We start from the raw sequence: 26,527 nt of genomic DNA on the forward strand, positions 1-26,527 counted from the left end.
AAACCTACCAAGACCATAAAGGGTTTTTATTCCCTCTTCAGAAGCAACTGAAATACTTGGGCTGAAATTTGCTTTTTTCTTTCAAGTTTTCACTGTGATGGTGGCCCCAGAAGAGAGCATTTCATCTCCTGTAGGTGATGTGTGACAGTGTCGTAAGCAAATGGAAACGGGATCTTACAAAGAGCAGCATCCAGAAATCTTCCTTGTGGAGGACCAGTGTCATTTCTGATTACAAATCTATTATGGTTTTGTAAATTACCCGTCTTGGCTGACTCTGAGAGCAAGTTCTCAAGATCGTCTCTTTTTTCCCTGAAAGCACTGGCTCTTATACCCTCAGGAGAATGACATGGTGTTGCTGTTGCCCTCTGAGGAGGTCGTAGGTCCTGTGTACCCCAGGAACATTGAGAGACCTTTGCGTTTGGAGGCGCGTGAGCAAGCGTGAAACATCAGGAAAGGAAAGGGAGGAATGGGTTCAGTGTTATGGATTTCTGCATAAAATGGAAACTAAAGCGTGGCTTCAAAATTATTGAGCACGGATACTGTTCATCACATAAGGTTGTTGGGGGAAAAAAATTGGCTGATTTACATTTTTATAGGAAATCAAAGGAGTTTTGTGGGTGACATAGCACCTTCCACTGCGAATGTCAGCGTGAGATAAGTGGGCTTCAAATAAAAGGATAAATATTTTCCCGCGAGGACTGAATTTTTACAGAGAGTTCAGCCTGGGAGGAAAGCGATTTTAAAAGGCATTTTTTTTGTCGCTATAAAAACTGCATTTCAGTAGCACAATCAGCATTTACTGCAAGGATGCTGACCCTCACCCTTGCCTACCAATGTTTTGCTGTTTAGATGAAACTGGTAAAAGCTTCAAACTGGTGAAACTGGTTTTGGTGCAGCTTGGGGCAGCAGGAAAACGGAACAGCCTGGGTGTTGTGGATGTGGTGATTTTCCCAGCAGGAATTTCAGGGCAGGAGGGGAGTCCAGCCTGCTTTTTAGGAAGGGTGGGATTTTTTCAGTGGCTGTCGGAGCAGGCTGTAGTTTAGCAATACTATAATTTCATCCGTGAGTAGCCTGGTGGGGGTTTCATTCGGGTTTCAGGTTGGTGGCCCTCGGAGAATCGCTCTGCCGCGCTTCGGATCCGCTGCTGTCTGGCATAACAATTCAGGTTGCTGGAAAGCGACGATTAGCATAACTGAACGAGTGGGTGAAATGTTCATTATATTGCCTACTGTCATGTTTGTGTACCAGATTTTGTTACCATCTGTCATTTCTGTTTTCTTGTTGTTGCCAAAAGTTGTCATTCTGAATGGAGGGCGGAGACGTATTTTGCAACGCTGACACGAGATAATTTTAGGTACTTTAGGGCTCATATGTTCTGTGCTGGGTGTCAGCAGCCCTCGTGTACTGCAGCATCATGAGTCTTTGATAAATTCTCAGCGGTGATTTAGTTAAAGGAGTTTTTAGAGTCACTGGGCTGCAGTCACACAAATGTGTGAGATTCTCAGCTCTCATAATGTGAAGGAAGCATCCGGTCCTTGCAATCGCAAGGGAAAGCTTGACAATAAAATAGAAGCTTTCCCTGATGTAAAATAAAACAGAAAATATAAAGAAGGGGGGTCATAGCAATGTTGGACTGTGAAAACCCAAGCTCCTGCCTAGAGATCTGACCAAGGAAAGCGACAGCTCTGCCGTAACAGACTGTGATGCTCTCAGATTATTTCCAGAGATGTAAATGTCCCGGGGAAGAGAAGCTGGACAAATTCAACCTTGAAATAAGCTGCAGCTCTCTCACAGTGACAGTAACTGCACACTGCGACAATTTGCAATGGGAGCGGTGTACTCACCGGGGCTTGCAGCCTTTAAAGCAAAATTAGTTCATTTTCAACCACACATTTGTAATTCAGTTTCTGGGAGGAACGGTTCAGCCAGCAAGCAGACAGCTGGGTAGGTGAAGCTGATTTCTTGCCTTTCCCCAGTGCTGCAAGATCGCCTGGTCCAAGAGCTCTGTGTCCTGTGCCAGAGGACACGGGAGAGAGAGGGCTCCGGGGCGCCTGCATCGTCCCCATTCCTCTGGGACAGAGTGTCAAGGTCATGCCAGGAGTGCTTAAACCCTCCTTGGCACTGCTGGGGCCGCACTGGCACCTCGCTGCTTCCCATCTCAGCCCAGAGCAGCTCCGCTCTCACCAGGACTGTGAGATTTTAATTGCTCCCTCCAGCTTTATTTTCCTACAGGAAAGCTGGAGAGGGGCTCTTCATCAGGGATTGCAGGGATAGGAGGAGGGGGAACGGTTTTAAGCTGAAAGAGGGGAGATTTAGATGAGATCTTATCTCAGGTTGCCCAGAGCAGTGGTGGCTGCCCCATCCCTGGAGGTGTTCAAGGCCAGGTTGCATGGGGCTTGGAGCCCCTGATCCAGTGGGAGGTGTCCCTGCCTGTGGCAGGGGGTGGGACTGGGTGGGCTTTTAGGTTCCTTCCAACCCAAACTATTCCATGATTCTATGACCCAAGTTCCAGAGCTCAGTGTTCACTCAAAATGCAATGACCTGTGGCATCCAAAAGTATAGAAAAGATGATATAATGCCAGTTAATGATGCAAATTCATAAGCAGAGCTATAAAAACATCCCAGTGTTGTGGTAGGAACTCATTCTGGAGTGGGAGTGCAGGGGGTCATTGCTTGTTCAAGCAGAGGTGTGGAAGGAGATGGGGCTGCCCTTGCTCTGAAAGAGGAAGAGGTAATCGCGAGCATCTCAGAAGGCTGGAGGGAAACCAGGGCTGTGTGGTGACAGCAACCTCTTACAGATCAAAGGAGGAGAAGGATGGAAATGAGGTTTATAGAATCATAGAATCATAGAATAACCAGGTTGGAAAAGACCCACCGGATCATTGAGTCCAACCCTTCCCATCAATCACTAAACCATGTCCCTCAGCACCTCATCCACCCGTCCCTTAAACACCTCCAGGGAAGGTGACTCAACCCCCTCTCTGGGCAGCCTCTGCCAGGGCCCAATGACCCTTTCTGTGAAAATATTTTTCCTGATGTCCAGCCTGAACCTCCCCTGGCGGAGCTTGAGGCCATTCCCTCTCGTCCTGTCCCCTGTCACTTGGGAGAAGAGCCCAGCTCCCTCCTCTCCACAACCTCCTTTCAGGGAGTTGTAGAGAGCAATGAGGTCTCCCTTCAGCCTCCTCTTCTCCAGGCTAAACACCCCCAGCTCTCTCAGCCGTTCCTCATAAACATTTCTTTCCAACAACTCTCCAAGAACCCTGAGATGTCTGGCAGGAGGGATTTGAAGTTCGTATTCAGAGCCCCAGACCGCCCATCTGCTGCTGAACTCTGCCAGGATGTTTCCTGGCTTCAGCAGGACAAGAAACCACCAAGGGAGCAGCCCTGGGAGGTCCCGCAAAGAGGCCCAGAAGTCAGTATCTGGGCTCCTACATGGAGAAGTTTGTCCCAGCTGCGGGAGCCACAAGAAGGTGAATGATGCATCATGTTGTGAGTGAGTGAAATCCACATCCCATTCTCCGTCTTCACTGGATGCCTCCTGAGAAGCCTTTAAGCAACCCTATGGTGGGTTTGCACCCTTAGTGGCGCTGGTCACCCCACCTTGGCTGCCCTGACCCCTTTCCTTGGAACCACAGGAGGAGGCAGGAACAAGTTGCACAAATGATCTGGAGAGCAAGGCTCAACCCAAATGTTTCAGGGGCTCAGCCTGGGCTGGTCACCTCCGTACCTGAAAGTCTCATGTCACTTTTCCTCCCTTGCTCTCCCTGTGCATGGGCTGGGGTCCCAGGACTCACTCCAACAATTGGGCTCATGCTGGTTCTGGTACGTGTTATAACGTTTTAGATTTTAAACTTCTCCTGCTGGAGCCTCTGCGCATGTAAAATCCTTTATTTTACAAGGCCCTCGGCTCCTTTTTCAGTATGGGTTTGAGATAACAGCTCTGTCCAGTTAAAACACTTCAGTAATGTAAATTTGCTTTCCTTGCTTAAGTTCTCCCCTGTTTGCTCTCTCCCAAAGGGTAATTTTGCAAAGCTTGCGAGCAAATTCCACCTGAGCATTTCAGGGTGCTGTAAGCATCGCTGAAGCCATTGTGAAAAGGTTGAGTCTGTTTTTATTTCACAAGTGTTTTTCAGAGCTCTTGAATTCAATCCGGCTTGGTAAATTGCCCTAAATGAGCACCAAGTGCCTTCTTGTGTGGAAGAGCCTGGAAGGCAGCTGAGAATCACAGAATCATGGAAGGGACCTTAAAGATCATCTAGTTCCACCCCCTGCCATGGGCAGGGACACCTCCCACTGGATCAGGGGCTCCAAGCCCCATCCAACCTGGCCTTGAACACCTCTGGGCAACCTGGGCCAGAGCCTCTGCACCCTCACAGGAAAACAAGATTTTATCTCAATCTTTCCTCTTGCAGCTTAAAGTCATTCCCCCTCACCCTGTCCCTGCCCTCCCTGATCAAGAGCCCCTCCCCAGCTTTTCTGGAGCCCCTTTCAGCACTGGAAGCTGTTCTAAGGTCTCCCCGCAGCCTTCTCTTCTCCAGGCTGAACAACCCCAACTATTTCAGCCTGGACTCATATGGAAGGTTCTCCAGCCCTCGCATCATCTCCGTGGCCTCCTCTGGACTCGCTCCAACAGCTCCATGTCCTTCCTGTGCTGAGGACTCCAAAGCTGGATACAGGGCTCCAGGTGGGGTCTCATAAGAGCAGAGCAGAGGGGCAGAATCCCCTCCCTTGTCCTGCTGGTCCCACTTCTTCCAGATAAGGAGGGAGTGTGGGCTTGGTCATGGGTAGCGGGGCTGACCCGGCAGAGGTGCCAGACTGGTTGTTTACAGGTTGATTTAACAGCTGTGACCATAAACTGGATGTGGTAGAGTCAGAGACTGATCCGAGGTGTGGTAGCTTGTCAAGCGCTGCTCCAGGCTGGGTGATTCGGAGCTGATCTGGTTCCACTCCCCTGCTAAGCCCAAGGTGGGGATAAGCTTTCAAAGCTGGTGTTGGGTAGGAAGAAAAGCAGGAAAAAAGGGAGTTTCTCTTATTAATGCTTAATCTGCTGTTGGCTTAAGAAAACAGGAAAAGAAGTGAGCTAGGGTGATCTCAGACCCAAGTGCATCGTGCGTGTGTATGACTGTGCACGTCGACAGCCACTCTCTTGAATTCAGTGTCGTAGGAAGCAAGCAGCGTGCATGAGGTGGACAGGGAGGTTTGAAAAGTTAATCCCGTTCTAATTAGAGACGGCGTTGCAGCAGCCAAATCGCAGAGAGCGAGATGACACCAAAACCTAGAGTGAGTCAAGTCTTCCAAGAACAGGGCAGGAGAACATGCATAACAAATATAATCCAGCCTCGTGCTTAAACGACTGGAGCAATAATCCCAGAACACCAGGGAAGGTCTTTCTCCTGGTCCAGCTGACAAGATGTTTGGCCTGGTGGGAAGAATATCTTATCCAATCAAGGACACAAAATCCAAACAAATTAAAATGCATCTGGACTAATGTGCAGTGATGTGCACGTACGTTAAAAGTTCTTCCTGACCTTTCCAGGGATGGTTTTATGCCCTGGAGCATGGCATTTTATTCCTCTTGCCTTCTACATAATTTATCATAGAAAAATATTATTTTGGCTATAAAATTACTCACCTTCATTTGAAGCCCAGCGATAGTATTTAACTTTCTGATCCTTTTTGCAACTAATTTCCCCAGGCAAATTACATCCCGTGCAGAGAGATTCCTTTAACTTTAAAATTTCCTGCTGTAAGTGTCACAGAATGGGATATCACAGCTGGGAGGGTGATCATGTATTTGCTAACCTTGAAAGCACCAGAGTCGAGCACCTCGTTGGAGTTGCTCTGACACAGGTTTTCTGGTGGAAATTATCCCCGTTTTCCCTGTTCTGATTATCACCATCACAACACTCAGCTTTGCTGCCCTGCTCTGATCCCCTTAACCTCAGCTCGAAGCTGTAATGACAACCATTATTTCTATTTTTGCCTGAGCCCGTTCTTCAGGCACCGTGCAAACGCATGGCAAAAGGGGATCTCTGCTGAAGAAAAAGGTTTTACAGCTGAAGCCCTTGTGCTGTGCCTGGGAGAAATTCTGAACTGTATCGACAAAAAGGGGTTGGCATTGGCTCTACTACACTCGTAGAATCACAGAATTGTGAAGGTTGGAAAAGACCTCTAAGCTCATCCAGTCCAACCCCACCGTGCCTGCTAAACCATGTCCCAAAGTGCCATATCTCCATGTTTTTTGAACATCTCCATCTCTAGGAATGGAGGCTCCCCCACTGCCCTGGGCAGCCTCTGTCAGGGCTTCACCACTCTGTCAGTGAAGGAATTCTTCCTAATATCCAACCTGAACCTCCCCTGGCACAACTTGAGGCCATTTCCCCTGGTCCTATCCCTGGTTATTTGAAAGAATAGACCAGCACCCACCTCCCTCCAACCTCCTTTTAGGTATTAGATTTTAGGTCGCTCTATGTCGAGCACCCAGGAGATGCCAGGTGCTGACACAAGTCGGTAAGAGGGAAGTGAGACACATCTGAGTAGGATGCACAACAGCCAGACCTCCCGCAAGGAGCTCTCTCAGATAACAACGGGGCTAGAGAAACAGTGGATCCTTTGAATTGGTTGTTGCCATAACCAGAAAAAATAATGGATTTGGTTGGAATCAAACTGATGTGAAAAACTGAGCGAGGGGATGGTTGGTGAAGTGATCTATTTTAGTCACATTGTCCTTTCTTACTCCTTTTATTTTCCCAGTTTTTGAGCTAAAACCTTTATAAAAATCTTTGCTCATGGAGCATGGAAATGTTTTCTTTATCAGGTTTCAGTGCTTTCCAGATTCCAAAAGCTGAAACTTCAGGGGTTTTCTGAAGACTCACTGAATATCCGAACATGCCAGGGGTACCCACCTGCAGAAACGTGCAGTTTTCCAATAACCTGTTATTTGCTAGAAAGAGTGGGGGGGAAAGGTCGTGATCATCCACCTGTACCCATCCCTCAGAAATGCTGGGAATACAACCAGCATTTGGTCTTACGGAAATGGAAAGCGAGGTTCCTAACTCCAGACCAGAGGGAGGTGTCTCCTGCTGTCAGCCTTACACCGCAGCCTGCCTGGTTTGGTCCTGGATCTCCTGAACCTCATCTCCTGAGCAGGAAGACACCGTGGTGTCCACCTACTCACCCCAAGGCTGAGCCTGGAGCTAGATCTTTCCTGATAGCTGCTTGGCCAACATGGTGATGGGGACCAGACACCCACAGCGTGGCTCAGGTCCCACTTCAACAAAGACCACTCTGAGTTCCTCTGTCCTGTGAAAGTTTTTGGTTGGTTTTCTTTTAGCATAAAAGAGAGGAAGAATCATTGTGGTGGAGGAAGAGTGAGGCTGGAGAAACAGCAGGCAGTTAATGTATTCGCCTTGCCAACCCAGCTCAATGGGCTCCCTGCCCTGATGAATATTGAAGGATTTTATACAAAGTGGGACTGGTTCAGCAGGACAGTTTCCTAGAGACCCAGCCCAGAAAGGCTTCCATGTCTTGCTCTCTGGGTGACTCTGGGAGTTGAACAGAGCCTCTGATAAGAAATAAAGTCTTTTAACAGATGTGAGGAGTTGAGACCAAAGCAAAAAGGTTATGGATTGGTGGACAGGCCAGAATTAACCCTTGACAAGGTAAAGACATAACCAAAGGTCTTGCACTTAAGCTGTGTTTGACACCAGGAGTTCTCTCGAAGAAGAAGGCTGAGGCAGAGGGACAGGCAAGGCTCAGCAAAGCAGAAACAACAGCAGAGACGTAGTCTTGTGGCTACCTCCACCAGCCAGGCTGACAGCAGAGCAGGGGCAGAACACAATCGGTGTCCCCGCGGCTTTGCAAAGGCTCAGCAGTGTTTTGCAGACGGATGACTAAGAGCGTGATGGTGAGACTGGGAGCTCAGGCAGAGTTTTCATGGGAATGTCAGGTTCTGCCACAGCAAAAAATAAGGACTGTTAGCCAGAACGCAAGGGGGGCATTTCCAGATGTCATCTTAGATGCTCACGTGGAAGTCACTGCATGACTGTGAGCACTGCTACCAATAAACAAAAAAGCAAGCTGTATGAAGAGGGAGAAACAGCTCAACTATGAGGTTTGTAGCAATGAATTTACTTCCACAAAAGAAACATGCAGTCATCCAACTTGGTTAATAAATGCTTGGATTGCATTTGACTGAAAGGAGCAATGCTTAGTGTGGTAAAATGGGCTGAGTCTCTGATCTCGTCTTTGCAATGTCCTCATGGAGAGAGCAGAGGGCAGCAATGGGTGCAGAGGAATCCTGGACTCGATGATCCGGTGGGTCTTTTCCAACCTGCTGATTCTATGATTCTATGATTCTGAAGGGACAGGGGATTGCCCAGTCCCCCACTTCTGGGCAGAGAATCAAAGGTGCCAAAGTGTCGCTGCTGTGAGGTGCATGGAGTAAACAGAAGAAAGAATGGACGGAGGCACCAACTCTGGTGGGAAGGACAAGCCTTTCTCTGAGATACAGGTTGAAGCGAGAGGTGAATTCTCTGGTGATCTTAGCAGACAGGAGCATAAGCAGTGCTCACCACTGGAGCTCACAGCTCAGCATGTTAACTTGGACCGCCACTCGTTTGGGATTAAGCTAATACCACTCTGTGACCTGCAGCATCTGAAGAGCCTGCAAGTGCTTCTTCCCACTGCCTGCATAGTGGGGAAGGCCAAGCGCTTGACAGAGGGATAAAGCAGAGGAAGGAGGTGGAAAATGCTGCAATATTCCCATTTCAAACGGCCAGAGTGTGCCTGTGGACACCCTGCATTTCCATGTGCCTAGAGAAGGGATATTTCACCATAATCCGCAGGGGAAAAGAAAGTTTCACATCTTAATTTTGACCTGCACTGGCTGAAACCCCCACTAACCCATTCCTTGCAACTGCTAACAGGGAGCCGGCAGACACGAAGCTTGCCCAGATTACCCAGATTTTTATGGATAGAAATACCATTTTCAAACTGGCTGCAGGGCTGGGTGAGAGCTGGTGTCAGGTGAACACAACTGTAGTGTAGCAGAGCGCAAAGACGGATGATTTTCATAGCAGGTTGACTCTTAAAAAGTAAAGCAAATGGACTGTTGTCTCTCAGACAAAGTGCAAACTACGATTTCTAGAGCAGCAACTCAGGATGAGAGTGTAAAGACAGATCAATACTGATTTTCTCACAGCAGTTTGTCAGGCATGGCACAATTACAGGCCAACGCCAGCAAAAGGTCTTCACATTTGGGATGCAGGAAAAAAGGACCACTTGGAGTGACAGACTGGAATATGTTGATGAGAAAAAACTACATGGTCTTCCTGCACCGTTACTCTCACTTTGGTGAGGTAGCCTTACTTCTTAAATGGATTATTCCTCTGCATCAGAGCTGTGCTGGTAGAAAAGATGGGCTCAACAGACGATGAGCAGGATTTTGAGCAGTTCACAGTGTTTTCCACATTTGCATCCGGTTCCCACTAGCCTCTGTTCAACAATCAGGTAGGAAATGGCTTTAAAATAATAAATAGGTACTGAAAAGGAAGGAGAATCGGGTCTGACCAGTGCCTAACAGCATTAAATGACAGGGTAGCACCTACAAATCATGGCCAGCCACCTGCAGGTACTTTGTTTTCCATAAAAAGAAGCAAGGAGACCACTTGGGATGTTAGTTATGCTCGGTAGCCCAGGGAGCTGAGTGTTCGCAGAAATGCACAGACGTACAGCTAAACACAAAAGAGCACTGTGATTGCGGTCCCAGGGGTTACCACCACTTCCTGCACACAACAAGAATCGACACGTACAACAAAAATCAGAAGCCAGAAAGAACAGTTATTTCACATAAAGTTGCTTCACAGCCCCATGAGCACTGGGTGCGTGTAACCAGATGGACACACTCGGAGGAAGGATCGGCAGCTCCTTCTGCAGCAGCCAGGATGAAAGGAGGTAACGGGCGCTGTGTTTGTGTCTTTGCCTGGGACAGCTTCGTTTGGCAGGATGCAGGGATGGCAAAGCAACCAGATACTGGGACATAACGCTACCAGGAAAAAACAGTCTTCTTGCCAATGAGAACGGCACAAGTGATGCCACAGTGCTACAAGTTACTGTGCAGAGCTCTTCAGAAGTTATTCAAGCATAGTTAATTGTTTGGCTGTAAGGGTTTGCGGTCATGAGCCGTAGAAATGATACTTCCATGTTTTGGCTGGGGAAGGAAGGTGGGATCTCGGGAACTGTATCTTTAAGCGGTTTAGTTTGGGAGGCAGGAAGTCTGGAAATGGGCTGCAGCAGTGCCGGTTTCATTATGCAGCTTGTCCTGGAACCAGTCCCTGAACAAAGGAGTTATCCATTAAGCACCTGCCTTTCCGTGCCTAAGCACTGTGGATGAAACCCTCAGGAATCCATGCAGTGTCTTAACGGTCAGCTGGGAGAGTAGGTGGCTGTGCGCTGGGGTCTGGCTTGGGAATCCTGGGTGCAAGTTTGCAGTAGTAGGACTTGTTTCTTTGCTGTACAGTGTCTTTCAGAGATGTTCCTTTTGTCTCACAAAGTCCTCCTGCTCCGTTTGAGTTTGTTCTCTTTGGCATCATCAGCGGATGAGACCATCTGATTCTTGCGATACCGATACCAAAGGGCTGTGGTACGCTGAGCACTGCAGTGCTATGAAGCCTTTGGGGTATTTAATCCTAGCCCTGTTTCCAGGGGCAGTGGATAACAGCCAAGGTCTTCCCTCCACTCCTGCCATTAACCCAATGCTGTTCTAATCCCTAGGCGGAGGCAGACTGAGACCATCCCAAGAGGACGTCGTGCTGCAGAGGAGTTCCAGGACACAGCAGCGGTAGGATGCTCCTGCCTGGGGTACAAGATTCCTTTCCTCCAAAGCACCTCCTTCCTCTCCCACTCTGTCCCCAGGACTCTCAGCCCCCATCTGAATTCACCAATGTGGCAATTCTGGTACTTGCTGTAAGGATAAAGGAGCTCTTCCAGCTCATGGCAGAGGAATGATGGCCTACATGAGTCCTCTCATCTTCTCCCCATTCCCAACGGTGAGTGCACAGCATTGTCCTGGCAGCCGTGGTGATGGTGTCAGGGCCTGTTTCTCGGTGCCTGTATGGGCAGAGCTGCAGTGCTGGTGTAACATCAGGACGTTGCCCAGCACCAGGTAGCACAAACATCTCTCTGGAACTGGCCAGTAGCCATGAGACCACTTGGGTGCTGTCCCCAGTGGTCGATCTCCATCCTGACTTCATGTCAGAGCTGCAGAGTTATTGCAGCGGCAGAGAAGAGGATCATAAGGGGAGCAAGATGCTAGGAGGGTCTCCTGGTCTCCAGCAAATCGTTTGTTGTCCTCAAGTGACATAAGGCAAGGCAAGCACAAGAAGTCACCCAAGCTGCAGTTCAGAATGCACTAACTAAACTTGTTGAAGAGCTGAAGTGGCGGATAGCAGAGGGCTCTGCTGTCCTTGGTCATGCCTGACAGACAACCTGACCTGATTTCCCTTCCAGCAGCAGAACGTTGTCCCTCAACCTAAAGAGGAGCAAATGCCTTATATTACAGCAAAAGTCTCTGGGACAAGAGATATTGCTGTCATGTCTGGAGCTGTTATGAGACACCGAACCCTGTCCCACACTGAGCCATTCTAAAACAGGTGGGAACTTGAGGCTTTTGACGGAAATTAAAGCCGGCATAACTGGACAGCTCTTGCTAACTAATGAATAATATCGTGATAGAAGGGAGGCCTCTAAGAGACCTGCAGCATGATTCCACCTGGGGAAGTGGTGGAGTCTCCTTCCCTAGAGGGGTTTTAAAGAGTGTAGACATGGCACTTTGGGGCATGGTTTAGCAAATATGGTGGGGTTGGGTTGATGGTTGGACTGGATGAGCTTAGAGGTCTTTTCTAACCTTAATGATTCTGTGATTCTATGATTACAGTCAGACCTCAGCAAGGACAGGCACCATGTAAATAAATACTGAATTTGCAAGTAAATGTAATGAAATGCATGTAAATATAATGAATTCAACATTTGCAGTAAACAAAGGGTAGACTCACTTTTCGCAAAAGAAGATGACATTATAGATCTCCTTTAAACCAATAAAAAATTGCTGCTCTATCCATCTCAGCTCATGGGCTTCATCAGCACATCCTGAGGATTGTCCCGGTGCCCTTCTCCAGCCGGGTTGTGGTTGCTCTTCAGGGACATATCAATGCGTAGGCCATGAAAACAGCCCTGAGCAACCAGTTTGGGTATGAGGAGCTCTGCCGCCACATTGGCACAAGCACGCCAGAGGGACTTATACGACCTGCTTCTCAGGTTGGGAACCAGTATGGAAATGCACAGAAGTATGTGAGCTCCCGTCCTATAAACCTGTTTTGGGCTGGGGAAGTCTGTCTAGACAGTCTGCAAGGAATGTGTAAAGCAAAAGGATTTGGTCCTGATCAGCTCTGACCAGTGCAGGTTGGAGATGTGTCCCTTGCCTTACAGCAGAGGCCAGTGCAGCTACACATGGGGCTCAAAGATGGCCTCAAGCTCCGCCAGGGGAGGTTCAGGCTGGACATCAGGAAAAAAATTTTCACAGAAAGGGTCATTGGGCACTGGCAGAGGCTGCCCAGGGAGGGGGTTGAGTCACCTTCCCTGGAGGTGTTTAAGGGACGGGTGGATGAGGTGCTGAGGGACATGGTTTAGTGAGTGATGGGAATGGTTGGACTCGATGATCCGGTGGGTCTTTTCCAACCTGGTGATTCTATGATTCTATGACTGAGACATGAGACTGGGGGGGCATGGTGAGAGGGGATATCCATGGTGGGACTGAGATGGGAAGCTGTGAGAATCCAAGGGGAAGGAGTAGGGAGGGTGGAGTGTTGACTGTGAGGGGATGCTGTAAATGGGATGTTGAGAGGGGACATCTGTGGTGGGATGGAGAGATGAGGCCATGGGGGGTGACTATGAGGGGACCACAGGGAGACTGAGGGCAGAGAGACACTGGGGAGGGTGGCTGTGAGGGGACACTGAAGGGATGCAGTGAGGGGGACTTTGAGAGGGGTCATCCACAGTGGGACGGAGAGATGAGACTGTGGAGTGTGGCTATGAGGGGACACCATGAGAGGACATCCATGGTGGGACTGAGAGATGAGACTGTGGGGAGCAACTGTGAGGGCAATGGGGCGTGATACTGTGAGGGGATGTTGAAGGGCAACACCTGCATCAGGGCTGGGAGGGGGAAAGTGGGGACTGGAGGGAGGCTCAGTGAGGGAGACTGAGAGGGAATGCCGCGAGGAGGACATTGAGAGGGGACAGCTGTGAGGGGACATCCATGGTGAGATTGAAATGAGTCTGTGGAGAATGACTGTGAGGAGACTGAAGGGGACATTGTAAGGGGGGACGTCCAGGGTGAGATTGAGGGATGTTCCTGTGGACAGTGGCTGTGAGGGGACGCTGTGAGGGGACCCCGTGAGGGGACACTTTGAGGGGATATCCATGGTGGGGCACAGATGAGTCTGTGGAGGGTGGCTGTGAGGGGACGCTGTGAGGGGGACAGTGAGAGGGGACATCCATGGTGGGACTGAGACATGATCCTGCGGAGGGTGGCGGAAGGGGCACACTGTGAGGGAGGATGCTGTGAGGGGACACTGTCAGGGGGGATACTGTGAGAGGGGACACTGTGAGGGGACACTGAGGGGGGACACCATGAGGGGATACCTTGAGGGGACACTGAGGGGTACAGTGTTAGAGGGGACACCGTGAGGGGGGATACTGGAAGGAGGACACTGAGAGAGAGGACACTGTGAGGGGACATCATGAGGGGGGCACCGTGGGGGGGACACACCGAGGGGGAACACTGAGAGAGGGGACACTGTGAAGGGACGATATAAGAGGGGACACCCTGAGAGGAGACTTTGTGAGAGGGGGGACACTGTGTGTGGGACACTGAGAGAGTGGATGCTACGAGAGGGGACACGGTGAGTGGACATCGTGAGGGGGGACACCGTGGGGGGACAGCAAGGGGGGACACTGGGGGGGGAACACTGTGAGGGGACAGTGAGGGGGGACACACTGAAGGGGACACCGTGATGGGACAGTGGGGGGGGACCGCGAGGTGAGGGGGACACCGTGGGGGGAATGTGAGGGGGGACACTGAGAGGGGACACACTGAGGGGACAGGACATTGAGAGTGGCCACCGTGAGAGGGACACCGTGGGGGGGACACTGTTAAAGGGGACACGGAAGGGGACACCGTGGGGGAACACTGTGAGAGGGGGGACGCTGAGAGAGGGGACACTGTGAGGGGACGCTATGAGAGGGGACACCGTGAGAGGAGACATTGTGAGAGGGGGGACACTGTGAGTGGACATCGTGAGGGGGGACACTGGGGGGACAGTGAGGGGGGACACTGAGGGGGCTGGACATTGAGAGTAAGCAACGTGAAAGGGACACCGTGGGGGGACACTGTGAGGGGGGGGACACTGAGCGAGGGTCACTGTGAGGGGACGCTGTGAGAGGGGACACCGTGAGAGGAGACATCGTGAGAGGGGGGACACCGTGAGAGGACTCTGAGGAGGGACACTGGGGGGGGGGACGACGACTACTGAGGGGGCAGGACACTGAGAGTGGGCACCGTGAGAGGGACACCGTGCGGGGGGACGTCGTGGGGGGAGACGCCAGAGGGGGACATCGTGAGGGGGGACACTGAGGGGGACACTTTGGAGGGAGACACCGTTGGGAGACACTGTGAGAGGGGGACATCGTGAGGGGGGGCACTGAGGGGGACACCTTGGAGGGAGACACCGTGGGTGGAAGCCGTGAGGGGGACACGTACTGAGAGAGGGGACCCTGTGAGGGGACACGGTGAGCGCACACGGTGAGGGGCCCGGGCCGCCCCTGCCTTTCCGGCGCGGTCCCTTCCGGCGCGCGGGGGCGGCGGCCGGGCCGGCGGCGGCGCCGTAGCTGCTGCGCGGTGACGGCAAAAGCGCCATCCCCCTGCGCCCCGCCTCCAGCGGGGGCCGTGGAAGCGAGAGGCGGAGGGAGGAGAGAGAGAGAGGAGAGAGAGAGAGAGGGGAAAAAAAAAAAAAAAAAAAAAAAAAAAAAAGAAAAAAAACTTTTTTTTTTTTTTTTTTTTTTTAATTGAGGAATCAACAGCCGCCATCTTGTCGCGGAGCCCGAACGCGGCGCGAGCGGAGCGGGGACCCGGCCGGGGCAGCGGCGCCGCCCGCCCACACACGGGGCCGCCGCGCCGGGCGCCGCGGGGCTCGGGGGCCGCGGGCAGAGCCGACCCGGAGCCGCCGACACCGACACCGGCACCGCCGCGAGACGCCGACGCCGCCTCATTGTTTTGGGGCTGTTTGCGATTTTTTTTTTTTCTTTCTTTTCGGGGCGATTTTTAAAATTTTTTTTTTTAATTTTTTAATTTTTTTTTTACCTTCTTTCCTACCTCCCCCCCCCCCTTCCTCCTCCTCTTCCCCCCCCCCCTCCTCTTCCTCTCCCCCCCCCCCCTTCCTCCTCTTCTCGGTTGGACCGGGGCGCCCCCCCCCTCTGCCGGCGCGGAGGGGAGGGGCCCGCGATGCTCCCCCCCGGCACCGACTGAGCCGCCATCCGGGCACCGGGACGGACACGAAGAGAGGGCCGGGAGGAGCGAGGCCGGCGGCAGGGAGGGGGCGCTGGGCCCTTGCCCACCTCCCGCCCCGAACCCTCCTCTCCTCCTCCTCCTCCTCCCCCTGCGGCCTCTGCGGCGGCGGCCCTGGCCCGGCCATGGGGGAGCGGGGCCCGCCGGGCGGGCGCTGAGCGGCGCTGTTGCTCGGTGACAAGAACGGGGAGAAAGAGAGAGAGAGAGAACGAGCTTCACCCCCTCCGCTCTTCCACCGTTCAGGCTCGCGAGCGGTTACCGGTGCGCGGCCCTTAACGCCGGCTGCCATGGCGGAGAACTTACTCGACGGGCCGCCCAACCCCAAGCGAGCCAAACTCAACTCGCCGGGATTCTCCGCCAGCGATAGCACAGGTAAGAGGGAGAAAGGGAAGCGGGGAGGTGGGTTTGAACGGCGATTGTTCCCCACCTCCCCTCCGTACCCGGCCGCCCGCCGAGAGGGGGGTGGGGGGCAACCGCCCAGGCTGGAAGTCGCTTTTTCTTCTTAGCCCCCTCCACTTGAAAGGGGCCGGTGGGTTTCAACAGAGATCTCCCCTCTCCGGTGAGATACAGGGGGGTGGCTGGCGACCGCCCCGGGTTGTAGGGAATCGCCTGACCCCCCTCTATTTGAAGGGAGGGGTGCGGGAGCAACCGCTCAGGCTGTTTGGGATCGCGTAAGGTCCTTCCCTTTGAAGGGGGTCGGTGGGTTTCAACAGCGGTTGTGTGTGTGTGTCCCAACTCCGGGGGGTCGGGGGCAACCGCCCGGATTGTTGAGTATCGCCGAAGCCTCCTCCAGTCCAAGTTGCCCGCTATAAATAGAGCCTAGGAGAGCTTCATAAGGCCCTTGAGTTGAATTTCCCCTTTGCTTCCATCGCTGCTTGATTTTCGCGGTGGATGAGGATCGAGAGATGCGCCTCAGTTTGGGTCCTGGAGGTGCCCAGGTGAACAGGTAAGGAAGGAAAGGGGGAGAACCCCACCAGCACCGACCACCCTGCTGTTGGGGCTCTGCTCCTGGAGTCCCATGTATCGCCTGCAACTACAAACCCTGTGCAGGCAGCTTCTTGCTGCCTGTCTGCGCAGCAGAACACGGAATAAAAACTCCCTAATAGCACATTAATATTTTGCTTTTTTTATCTTGCCTGTGACCTCGGCTCGAACTGTTCTGAGCGTTTTTCCTTAAAAAACACGTAATTCGCTGATAATAATTTAAGTTGTGGGACTGCTTGCGCGATGAAATGTCCAGCAGGCTGGCAGTTGCTGCGAGTTGTCTGTGTGTCGAGTAGTGTCTTTGGCCTGCTTTTTTTTCCGATTGTAATAGGTTTGTGGGTTAGAAAACACATGAAAATTTTTCCTTTCCAGCAAGTGTGTGTTCCTGTTGTAAATACGCACGTGTGTGCACTAGAGCATGTGTGCGTGCCCTGGCGTCTTAGAATATTCCAACTGTTTTAATCACTGAAACAGTAGCTTGAGAGGGACACAAAGTGTGTTGTACTTGCATTTCTGTTTTCAGAGATTAACGAATCTTGTCGAAGGGACAGTTAAGTTAATCATGCTATGCCTGCTGTGTTTTTGCAGACTGGAAAAATTGTTACTATAATTGAACTGATAAATTCTGTGGGGTTTTTTGGTTTGCTTAATCTGTGTTTGGCCGTAGCTTTAGACACTTCAGTCCTTTGAGGGGGGGGTTTATGGTATCTTTTTCTTCTCGGCCCATAAAGAACTGAAATGTGCCAAAAAGAAATAATATTAAGAGTAAGAATTGGCAGATAATATCTGGGTGAGGTCTTGTGATGGAACTCTATTAGTCTCTTTCGTGGAAGCAGCGGAATATCGTACGGAATGCTGGTGTGGAAGTTGCTATGAAATGCCTCCCAGTAACTCAGGGAAGACATAGTTTTTCTTTAGTTCTGCACCTGCACATTTTAGGTTCCGCTGGTGGCCAGTGAAAGATGTTTGAAGCGGTGTCTGTCTTTTTTTTTTTTTTTCCCCTTTTTTGAAGTTCCCTTGGTCTGTTCTGGAATGCTTCAGTCATAATTACGTCCTGTTCAGCAAGTTCTGATGCGTGTCAGTGAGCTCTGTGCAGTGCTAGATATGCAAACTCCAGCATCTGCATAAAGTTTGGCACAACAGAGGGGGCCTTTGGTCACCAGGGGTGGCAAACGCCAGGTTGTATTTTGAACAAGTAGGAGTGTGTCCGTGGCGTTCTGTTGTCGTCCTGGTGTTCTTCAGGGAAAAATACCTCTGCTTGAGAGTGCAGGTAACATTTGTGCGCTTAGAAGTGCTTTTACCAAAAATCTCTTTCTAGGTTTTGTTGCCAGCAGCTAATGCTGTTTTTTGAAAGGTTGCTGAACATTTCTGTGCATTGTAGCAGTGAATAGAAATAGTTTTGAGTAGCGATTGCTGTTAAACACTGTTCCCGAACCTAAAACGGGCTGTGCTTGTGCATGGAGGCTTAAATGAAAAAGTTGTGCTGCAACCTGCGAAGTTGCCTCTGTGACCAGAGGTGTTTGGGTGGATGTGTTTGAGGTGTGTGCCCTGAGCTAGCAGTAAGCTGTGTATCGGATAACTGAATTGGGATTGCAGGCATAAACCCGCGCTGTTCGATGCCGCAGCTTGCATGAGTGGGACGTGCTCTCAAAGACGCTGCGCTAGGCCCGGCTGTGCAGTTCTATCGCTGAGCAGTCAGGCTGCGAGCCTGCGAGTGCTTGTAACCAAGCAGAGCAGTGCAATGGCGAAGGGTCTGGTGGCAGGCCTGAACATTTGGCAGAAAGCAACTGCTCGCCCTTATTTATATTTCACTTCATGCTTTCAGGGGAAATTTTAGCTGCCTTTAATCTTTCTGATAAAGAAAGCTCCTCAGCTTCCCGGACCAAAGTTTGTCCGGTTGAAGTTGGTCTGCTTACATTCTGAAAATACGAACTTCCCTGTTAAACTTAAGCGGCCAAATCAAATGTGAGGTCTCAGAGAAAGGAGTAGAGATGGAAAGATAGCAGAAACATACGTAGTGACTGTCGTTAAGTTTCACAGTCACCCTGTTTTGCTGTTGCCCCACTGCTCTTGAGATCAGTAAGGAAATTCAAGACTCGTGGCTGTTAACTTAGCTTGCTGTTGCTGTGCGGTGTCAAACAAGCTGACTCCTATGGTAAAATATCCATGGGAAAGATTTTTTCATTGTCTAGCCAGGTGGGAGTAATGCTTTTGTCTAATTACTGCTTTATTAGGTACACAGTATTTTTCATACCTAAGCATTTGTCTGTGCTGTAAATGTTAGGAGGCATTCTCATCTAGCGTGCTGCAGAATAAACAAGTGACTGGTACAAAAACTAGAATTACAGTAACTTTGGTTATGGCAGGGTATTATTTCAGCGTGGAGTGTCGTGATTGTTTTGTATGTTGCTGGCATTAGTCCTTCGGCAGAATATATGGTAGGCTGGCAGCGTTCTGAAGCCAGTCTTGGTCTGAACTCTGCGCAGGGATTGCTGCTGCTCTTTTCCAAGCTGGTGTTCCTCGGGTGGTTCAGCAAGTGGCTCAGCGGCTGTCTGTGCTGCATTGCCAGGAATGCCTCTACCTCTGTTTGTTACTGGCCCCGCAACCTTCTGCTGTTGCAGAGCTATACTAGTTACCGAAACGAAAAATCGTGATTTGAGCAAGAGCAGAGGGTGTCCTTAACAGCTTTGGGAGTTAATGAATTCCTCCAGTAGGTGAAGTTGGAAAGAAGGTGGGACAAACTGCTTCAAAAGTCCACCAGAGCTGGATTTTCACCTCATACGTTCTCGTGTGTGTGTGTTTTGGCTTTTTTTCCCTCTACAACTTCAGAGTATAAACAGATGAAGCATTACAGCTGCTGCTGCAAGTGCTGCAGGTGGAGATCTCCAGTGATTCTTTTCTGATTATGGCCCAGTGTGTGAGCATCGCAGTGCCTATACTTTAAATCTGGGGGGAAAACCAGTCTTGTCGCACGTGCCGTTGTACGTGCTGAGAGAAGTAGATCTCTGGCTAACATCCAGCGAGCTACAGAACTTCGCAGAGGGAGTTTGTGTTGATGCAGAGCCTGATATGATTTCGCTCGCCTGCCAAAAATCAGATAGGTGTGTTACAGTGGATTTGGTTTTAGTTTTTAAAGAGGGGGGCTGCCTTTAAAACAAAGTAGCTTAAGAAGCAGCAGGCAGGCTTTCTAAGCTTATGTTCGCATACTTAGCTGAAACTTCACATGGCCTGACGTCTTGATGATCCAGAACCAGGTTTTGTTTGCGTGCATGAAAGCATTAGTATGTGTGTTTTGGAGGGGTTCATTCCTGCATCGTTGAACAGTTTCACAGAAGCCTGTTTATTCGGTCTGCTCCTGGTTTTATATGATGTGCGCAGAACTTGAGTATTGTTTGTGCACTGTGACAGAAAAATCGCTTTTATGTATGTGCTTTCTTCATCGCTCCCTGGGATAAGAAAAAGGGTAATTCCATTAAGTGAACAGATCTGGATTTGTAAGGAGAAGACTTTGGGAAGAAATGCTTCCTCTGGAAAGATGTAGGTGAAGGAGTGATTGTAGCTGTAACTGTTTCATGGGAACATCCTTTGTTTTGCTGGTAGTTGCACTGTAGCTGGCCTGGATGGGAAAAAAATGTGATGTGCTATTTCATGGCTATATTGTTTCTTAAGACTTACTGTATGAGTGCAGTGGTGGATGGGAGCTGATGATGCCAAGCAAAAATGTTTACTTTGAGTTGTGTGAAGCTTGATACAAGCTGAAGGGGTTTCTGTATCTTAAGTGGCTGACCTGCATTGCTTGGTGCCTGCAGATGTAATCTGGGACAGGAGATCTGTAAGATTAGAAGTTGGCTGGTTCACTGAGAGTCTAGTGCAGCTAATTCTTACCGATTCGTGAAGTGTTGCTGATTGCAGGTGGTTGTTTACTTTCTTGTTGTTTGGGGTTTTTATAGATTTTTCTGAGGAGTTTGACACCAACATCTGTGTGAGCTGAAAAGTGAGCCGGTGATCTGCCTGGCTGATTTTATGTAGCAGTTTACAGTCCTACTATCGTGCCCCTTCCTTTTGTGAGATCCACGCTTTGAGTGTTAATTGCGTGTGTACTTGGGATTGATTCCTACCCTGAGTGCTGTCTTGTGCTGGGGCATGGAGCTCCTGGAAAAGAGCAGCCAGGAATAATGGCTGTGCTCGGGGGTCAGTCTGTTGTACCCCAGAGATCTCTTGAGAGACTGTGAAATGATTCCCAGTTTTCTGTTGCAGATTACTCACGTTCTTTTCTGGCTGAATGTTCCTTGGAGTCATAGTCCAGTGCCCTTAATTATTACTACAGCGACATGCGTGTTTCGCTGCTACATCTGCAACTTCACATGAAAAAAGATTCCATCCGTTCTTGCTGCGTGTTTTTATCAGTGCTCTGTTGTTACCTGCTAATAGAGAAGAACATGCGCATGAATCTCACTTTGTTAGCAAAATACTGCAGGTTAATGTGAAATCGGGCTGGAAGGGGCAGTAGAAAAACAAAATTTGTTCTTATACAGTGAAAAAGCATGTGGGAGAGCTCACAGATCTGACACTTCCATCCTGATTGGGTTTACACTTTCAAGAATTTTTGCTTTGTAGAATCTTCCTTTTAACATACGTTATGTTTTCCATCTGTGTCCTCAGATGCCTAAGGTACGGAGAGAACCTAAACCTTTTATTTGGAAAACTCTCTTTAATAGAGATGTCTCGGCAAATACTATCAAGTATTGTGCAGAACCGTAGCATGAATCAAAAGAAAACTGAAATTTCTATTACACCAGTAATTCACAATCATAACTCAGAATCTGAATCTTATTAACACATACTCTTCAAAAGCTTCACTTCATCTTGTTTTTCCTGTTTTCTTATTCACCACCTTTGAGAAGTAAGGTTCTTATTTGGAACATTTCATAAATACAGTATCTTTGATTTGGAATAACTTCATGCCTGTGTTTGTATATGTTTTTATTTATACATACGTAAGTCTGTAAAATAATCCCTTTCTTCTGAGGATCATCTTGAATGCTGCAGGAACTTCCTTGGGACGACAGCTTTGTCAGAATGAGTCGCTCTTTCTAGGTGACGTGCTCCCCAGTCTCACAGGTAGACGTTATTTTGTTGCTGCTCTTGGACACCTCTGGGGCAGACATCGGGGCTGACTGCTTTCTGTTGCAGAGTGAAAAGGAAAATGGAATATTAGATTCCAGCCGCTGGCCACTTGTGTCACACCTGAAGAGCGTGAGCTTTTCTCGTGCTGCCCAGCTTTACCATTGCTGATTCTTTGATAGCTCTTTTAGTGGGTGGTGGTGATGACGTAGGCTCTGTGTCATCCCCTGAGTAGCTTCATCTAATGGAGCAAAAAAATGTGGAAATTACCAAGAGACTTTAATTCAGTAAGTACCGAGTATAAATCTGCTTTGTAGTAGCTGTGATATTTTTTTTCCCAAGGTTCATAAACTCCTTTAAGGAAAGAATTAATGAGAATGATTCAGAACAACCTCATCTCACAGAGAATTAGTGCTTTTAAGTAAAATAGATTTGTGAGGGCATTGGAGTGTTGTATTCAGACAGTTATGGCTGGAAGGTTTTTTAGGTGAAATATATAAAAATCATTAGTTTGAAGCGCATGTCTGGTGCTGCTTCCTTATGCACGTTTGGCTTGGTTTGTGTTGTATGTTGTTGCACAGCTGGATCTGAGTTGCCAATAAAGGACCCTTCACTTATAATTTTGTACCAGAAGTGGGGAGGAAAAAGTGGCTTTAAACCAAAGAACAGGAATACAACTTTTGCTGCTACAATTCATCATAAAGTAGAAACAAAACTCACCTGTTTCTTAGCAATCTTGCATCACACTTCTTGTGTTCATTTCATACTATTACCTCAAGCACACGTCAGTCATTGCCACTGTGCAGCCGGCCTGCTCTGGGCTTCGGTCACAGGAGACCCACAAAGGTGGGGACTCGCAGAGCAGGGCTTGGGTAGCTGAAGAGAGAGCTAAAAAAAAGGCAGGACTGAGTATGGTGTTCTCCCCAGTGATGCCCTTGGTCAGTGTGGGAGGATGGAGAACTGAATGATTAAAAATCTGAACCACCTTGTGTTGACCTATGTATTTAATAAGTCTGTGTCCAGAGAATATCACAGTTGGAGTTGTTTGTCAAGATAATTCACACCTGTGTATGTTATCTGCTGATTTTTTTCCACATATGCAGTGAGGGTGGCACAGCCTTAAGGTGAAACAGTGAGTCTGTGAGTTGTGGAGGTAAGTGAAAGGCGTTCACGTGCAAACACTCTGGGTACAGACTGTGCATTTCATGCCACCATAAGGGAGCGCCCACTAGTAATTACTGGCTTGCCTTAAAGGGCCATCCCAAACTTAAATAGGGCCACAGAAAAGATGTGTGCACTTGTAATGGGGTGAGGAGGAGATCTCACTTCTGCTTATGTGCTCCAGGAACCCTAAAATGTTGAGTCTTTACATCAGAGTGGTCTGAGGTTACCAGTGTGGTGGTCCCAGTCCATGAGCAGGTTGGATGCCTCTTCTTCCTCGAGTTCAGTTTTTTGCTCTTAAGAGCAAGGAAAATTGCTGAAGCCTGTTGGTCCGTAAGTGTACATAGCCTGATGGCCACAGGCAGTGTAACAGTAGTCGCATCTGTGTTGTTGACGCTGCTGGATAGAATTTAGAGTTACTTGTAAGAGCACTAGTGTAAAAATAGTGAAGACACCTCGGGAAACAAGAGGAAGAATAGTTAGGGAGAGGCTCTGTAGGGACAGAGGAAAGCAAAGTCACTGCATGATTTGCTGTCCAGTGCTTCTAGGAACAGACCAAAGTGAGCACTTTTCAGGCTGCTTCTGCCACACGTTTTGGAGGTTATTTTTGTTTTATTCCCCTCTGGCACTGGGAAGGAGATGAGGGACTAGCTTCGTATCAGAATGCACTTTTCATGTTTCTTTCTGTATTTTAACTTTGGTACCAGGTGCATTTCATGTGCTGTTATATACCACTTTGTAATAGTAGAACATTCAAGTAATCTGTGATTATGTGTTTATTTTAATGGAAAGGTAGTAGAAGCAGACCTGAAAACAGTGGTTATTGGTGAAAGAAGCAAGTGTCCTAGGCATTTCTGGACTTTCCATACAGATAGTACTTTCATTATGAGCACAGAGAGGCAGTGGAGACTTTGGATAAGGGCAGTAGGGAGAGACTTGGGGTTACGACATCGTGACACCCAATGTGCAAGTGGAAGAGAGGCTAGGGACTGAACTCCATGTAATCAGGGAAGGGCTTTGATTTGTCCCGTTCTCTGCTCAGGGAGGAGAGAAAGAAGCAGGGGCAGAACAGTCTGTCTTTCCTGCATTAGGCAGTTGGTACCACACGTTTTAGATGTGATATGGGGGAGATAGGTACATGTGTTTTCCCCATCCTGACTTGTATGGCTGGCGTTCAGCCTGGGGTCAGGAGCGTTACTGAAACTGAATCAATGGTACCGGTGCTATTGCAGTCAGGGTTAGAAGAGAGCAGAGTCTTTTTCATCAGCTTCTTGATTGGTTTGCTCTGTGTAATGAGCTTCAGTTTTGAAAAGTCAGTTAGTTGCTGAAGTCTTACAGAAATGGATTGGGTGAGATTTTAGGAGCTTGAAGCTACTTTAATTTAAGATTAACTAGATTCTAAGCTGATAGTGTCTCTTTTGGTTATTGGGATGCACAAAACGAATCTAATTTAATTGATTTTAGGAACTGGGTCACTGCTTAGTTGCATGTCTGTACCCTGAATGGTATTTATCTCATGGCGAATCATGCTTTGGCAGAAGACAAATTGCAAAGGAAGCCTGGTAGATTGGATGCCTCCTTCTCAATCCTCCTATTCCTAAAATCCCAGCTACAGGAAAGCAAGACAAGGCAAGTGTAACGGCCATTTTCAACAAAGGTTAAAGAGACCTTACAGACAATTAGGGTGTGGTCAGGGTCACTTCCACCACTGGGAAGACCATGGAGGGGCTGAGGTGAGTTTAGTGAAAGGCTGCCTTGGAGATCAGGGGACTGGAGCGCTTAACCTTTGAGAAGAGAGGCTATGGGGCTGGGCTGCAGACCTCCCGATGTCCCTTCCAGCCTGAGCAACTGTTAGTCCTTAAGGAAGCGAGCACTGTGATCGTTATTTTGATGAGTTTCCTAGAAGCAAGTATCTGGAATGTGTAAAGTTGAGGTTCATTTCTGTGTATCGATATATTTGACTTACGAATAAGCAAACCAAACTGTATTTCTTACTCATCCCAAATACAAGGAGTTCAAAAGATCATGGAGGAAGAAACATAATACAATATCCACATCTCTTCTTATGCAAATGATAACTGAGAGGGACTTGTCCAGATGCCTACTGATGGATCTCATTCCCCTCTCAGCCCCTCCTACACCCAGCCTTGAGGGTCTTCTCAGCTCAGATGGGTTTCTCATTGCTGTTGCTTATGCTTGTTGTTAAAACTGAACAAGTGATGTTGCTCTCCTGAAAGTCAGATGCGCATCAGTTTACGATCTTCCTGTTTGTCTTGTTAGGTTAAGATGCTAATATAAAGTTTCCTCACTGGAAATTTTTTTTTTTGTCTACAAAGATGATGTTTAATTGCTCTAAAACATTAAACGTGCTCATTGTCTTTTGTGAAACAATCAATTATAAAATCTTCAACCCTCAAAAGAAGGTTGGAATGGTTGTGGCGATTGCTAAGTACACCAAACAGTATGGTTATTGAGTTGAGTTACCTGACATCGAATTTTAGGGAATGCCTGATGCTCTGAACTGTTCAGGTTTTGTCTGCTGGGGTCTGGCGTGATTGAAAGAAACCTTACAAAACAAAATTGGGCTCACTGAAATGTAACAGCTATGTCGGCATGAAAGACGCAGGGTGAAAATACTGCTTGTGTGCTGGGGCTGCAGTATGACTTCAACGTCTGTGCCGTGGATGGGCAGGCAAGGTTTGTGAGGGGAAAACTCCCCATCATGTTTCAAGTGGAGATTATGCTAGAAAAGTGAAACTGAGTTTGATAGTTCCTCACCTGCTCACTGTGTGATGTGTTTGAGATCATAAATCATGTAAAGAAATACCTTAGAAGGTTTGTCATCTCTCCAGGCTAAGCAAAAGGAGAAAAACAGTGGCATCGAAAGAAGTTAATTGATTGACTGTGTGTATTGAGAATGAAGCTCTTGATAACAGTTGCAAGTAGTCATGCAGGTGAAAATATTCTGGCTGCAAATGTGGCATGTTTGTTTGTTTGCCTTCCTTCTGAGAAGGCTTGGAAGGAGGCAGAACAACTTTTTTTTTTTTTTTTTTAATTCTGGTTGCTGAAAGTGTTGTCCAGGAAGGCAGAAAACCATGACATTTGAGCTCGTAGAACTGAAATTAGGAGAGGGAATGCTTCTTAAGTGTAGTTACCGTCTAATCTTCTCCGTGTGAAAATAGGTGATTAAAGAACGCAAAAGTCTCGAATTGGAAGAAGACGCCTTTGGAATGAATGGGGCTGTTGTAGTTGTCGTGTGCTTTTCCATCCCTTCCAAAAGATGTTGCTCCTGGTTTTTGGGTCTCTCCTGTTAAGAGGATGGTTGGGTTTATGTAGCAGATAAGTAAAGGGGTCAGGTTTAGGATGGGAAGTGCTGTGTTAGAGATGAGATGCTAGAGGTGGGTCTGCACAGCATTCATCAGCTCTACAGCTCCCTGTGCGCTGAAACTAGGCCTTCTGAGGTAAGGGAATCTGTCCTCCTTTATTATAAAAACACTTTCTCTGTTCTGCTGCATGCATGGTAAGTAGCAGGTTTCGGTAGCTGTCCTTGACTTAGAGAAATAATTTGAGCCTCGAGAACAGGATCAGTTATGTTCTTTCTGTGAGGATGGGGGACTGAGGCTACTTTTCATTTTG

General features: G+C 48.7%; 1 protein-coding gene across 5 annotated transcripts in view; it reads left to right on the forward strand.

The window, feature by feature from the left end:
* The first annotated feature begins 15,495 nt into the window (after nt 1-15,495).
* The window catches only part of CREBBP (CREB binding protein), a 90,725-nt gene continuing 79,693 nt past the window's right edge, over nt 15,496-26,527 (forward strand). For all 5 annotated transcript variants that reach the window (XM_069870023.1, XM_069870028.1, XM_069870024.1 and 2 more), the window contains exon 1: nt 15,496-15,994. In XM_069870023.1, coding sequence (XP_069726124.1) covers nt 15,910-15,994 — 85 coding nt within the window. In that variant the 5' untranslated portion in view covers nt 15,496-15,909. The remainder of the gene's footprint in view (nt 15,995-26,527) is intronic.

The sequence above is a fragment of the Phaenicophaeus curvirostris genome, chromosome 16, assembly GCF_032191515.1.
Source record: "Phaenicophaeus curvirostris isolate KB17595 chromosome 16, BPBGC_Pcur_1.0, whole genome shotgun sequence".
NCBI classification, from domain to species: domain Eukaryota; kingdom Metazoa; phylum Chordata; class Aves; order Cuculiformes; family Cuculidae; genus Phaenicophaeus; species Phaenicophaeus curvirostris.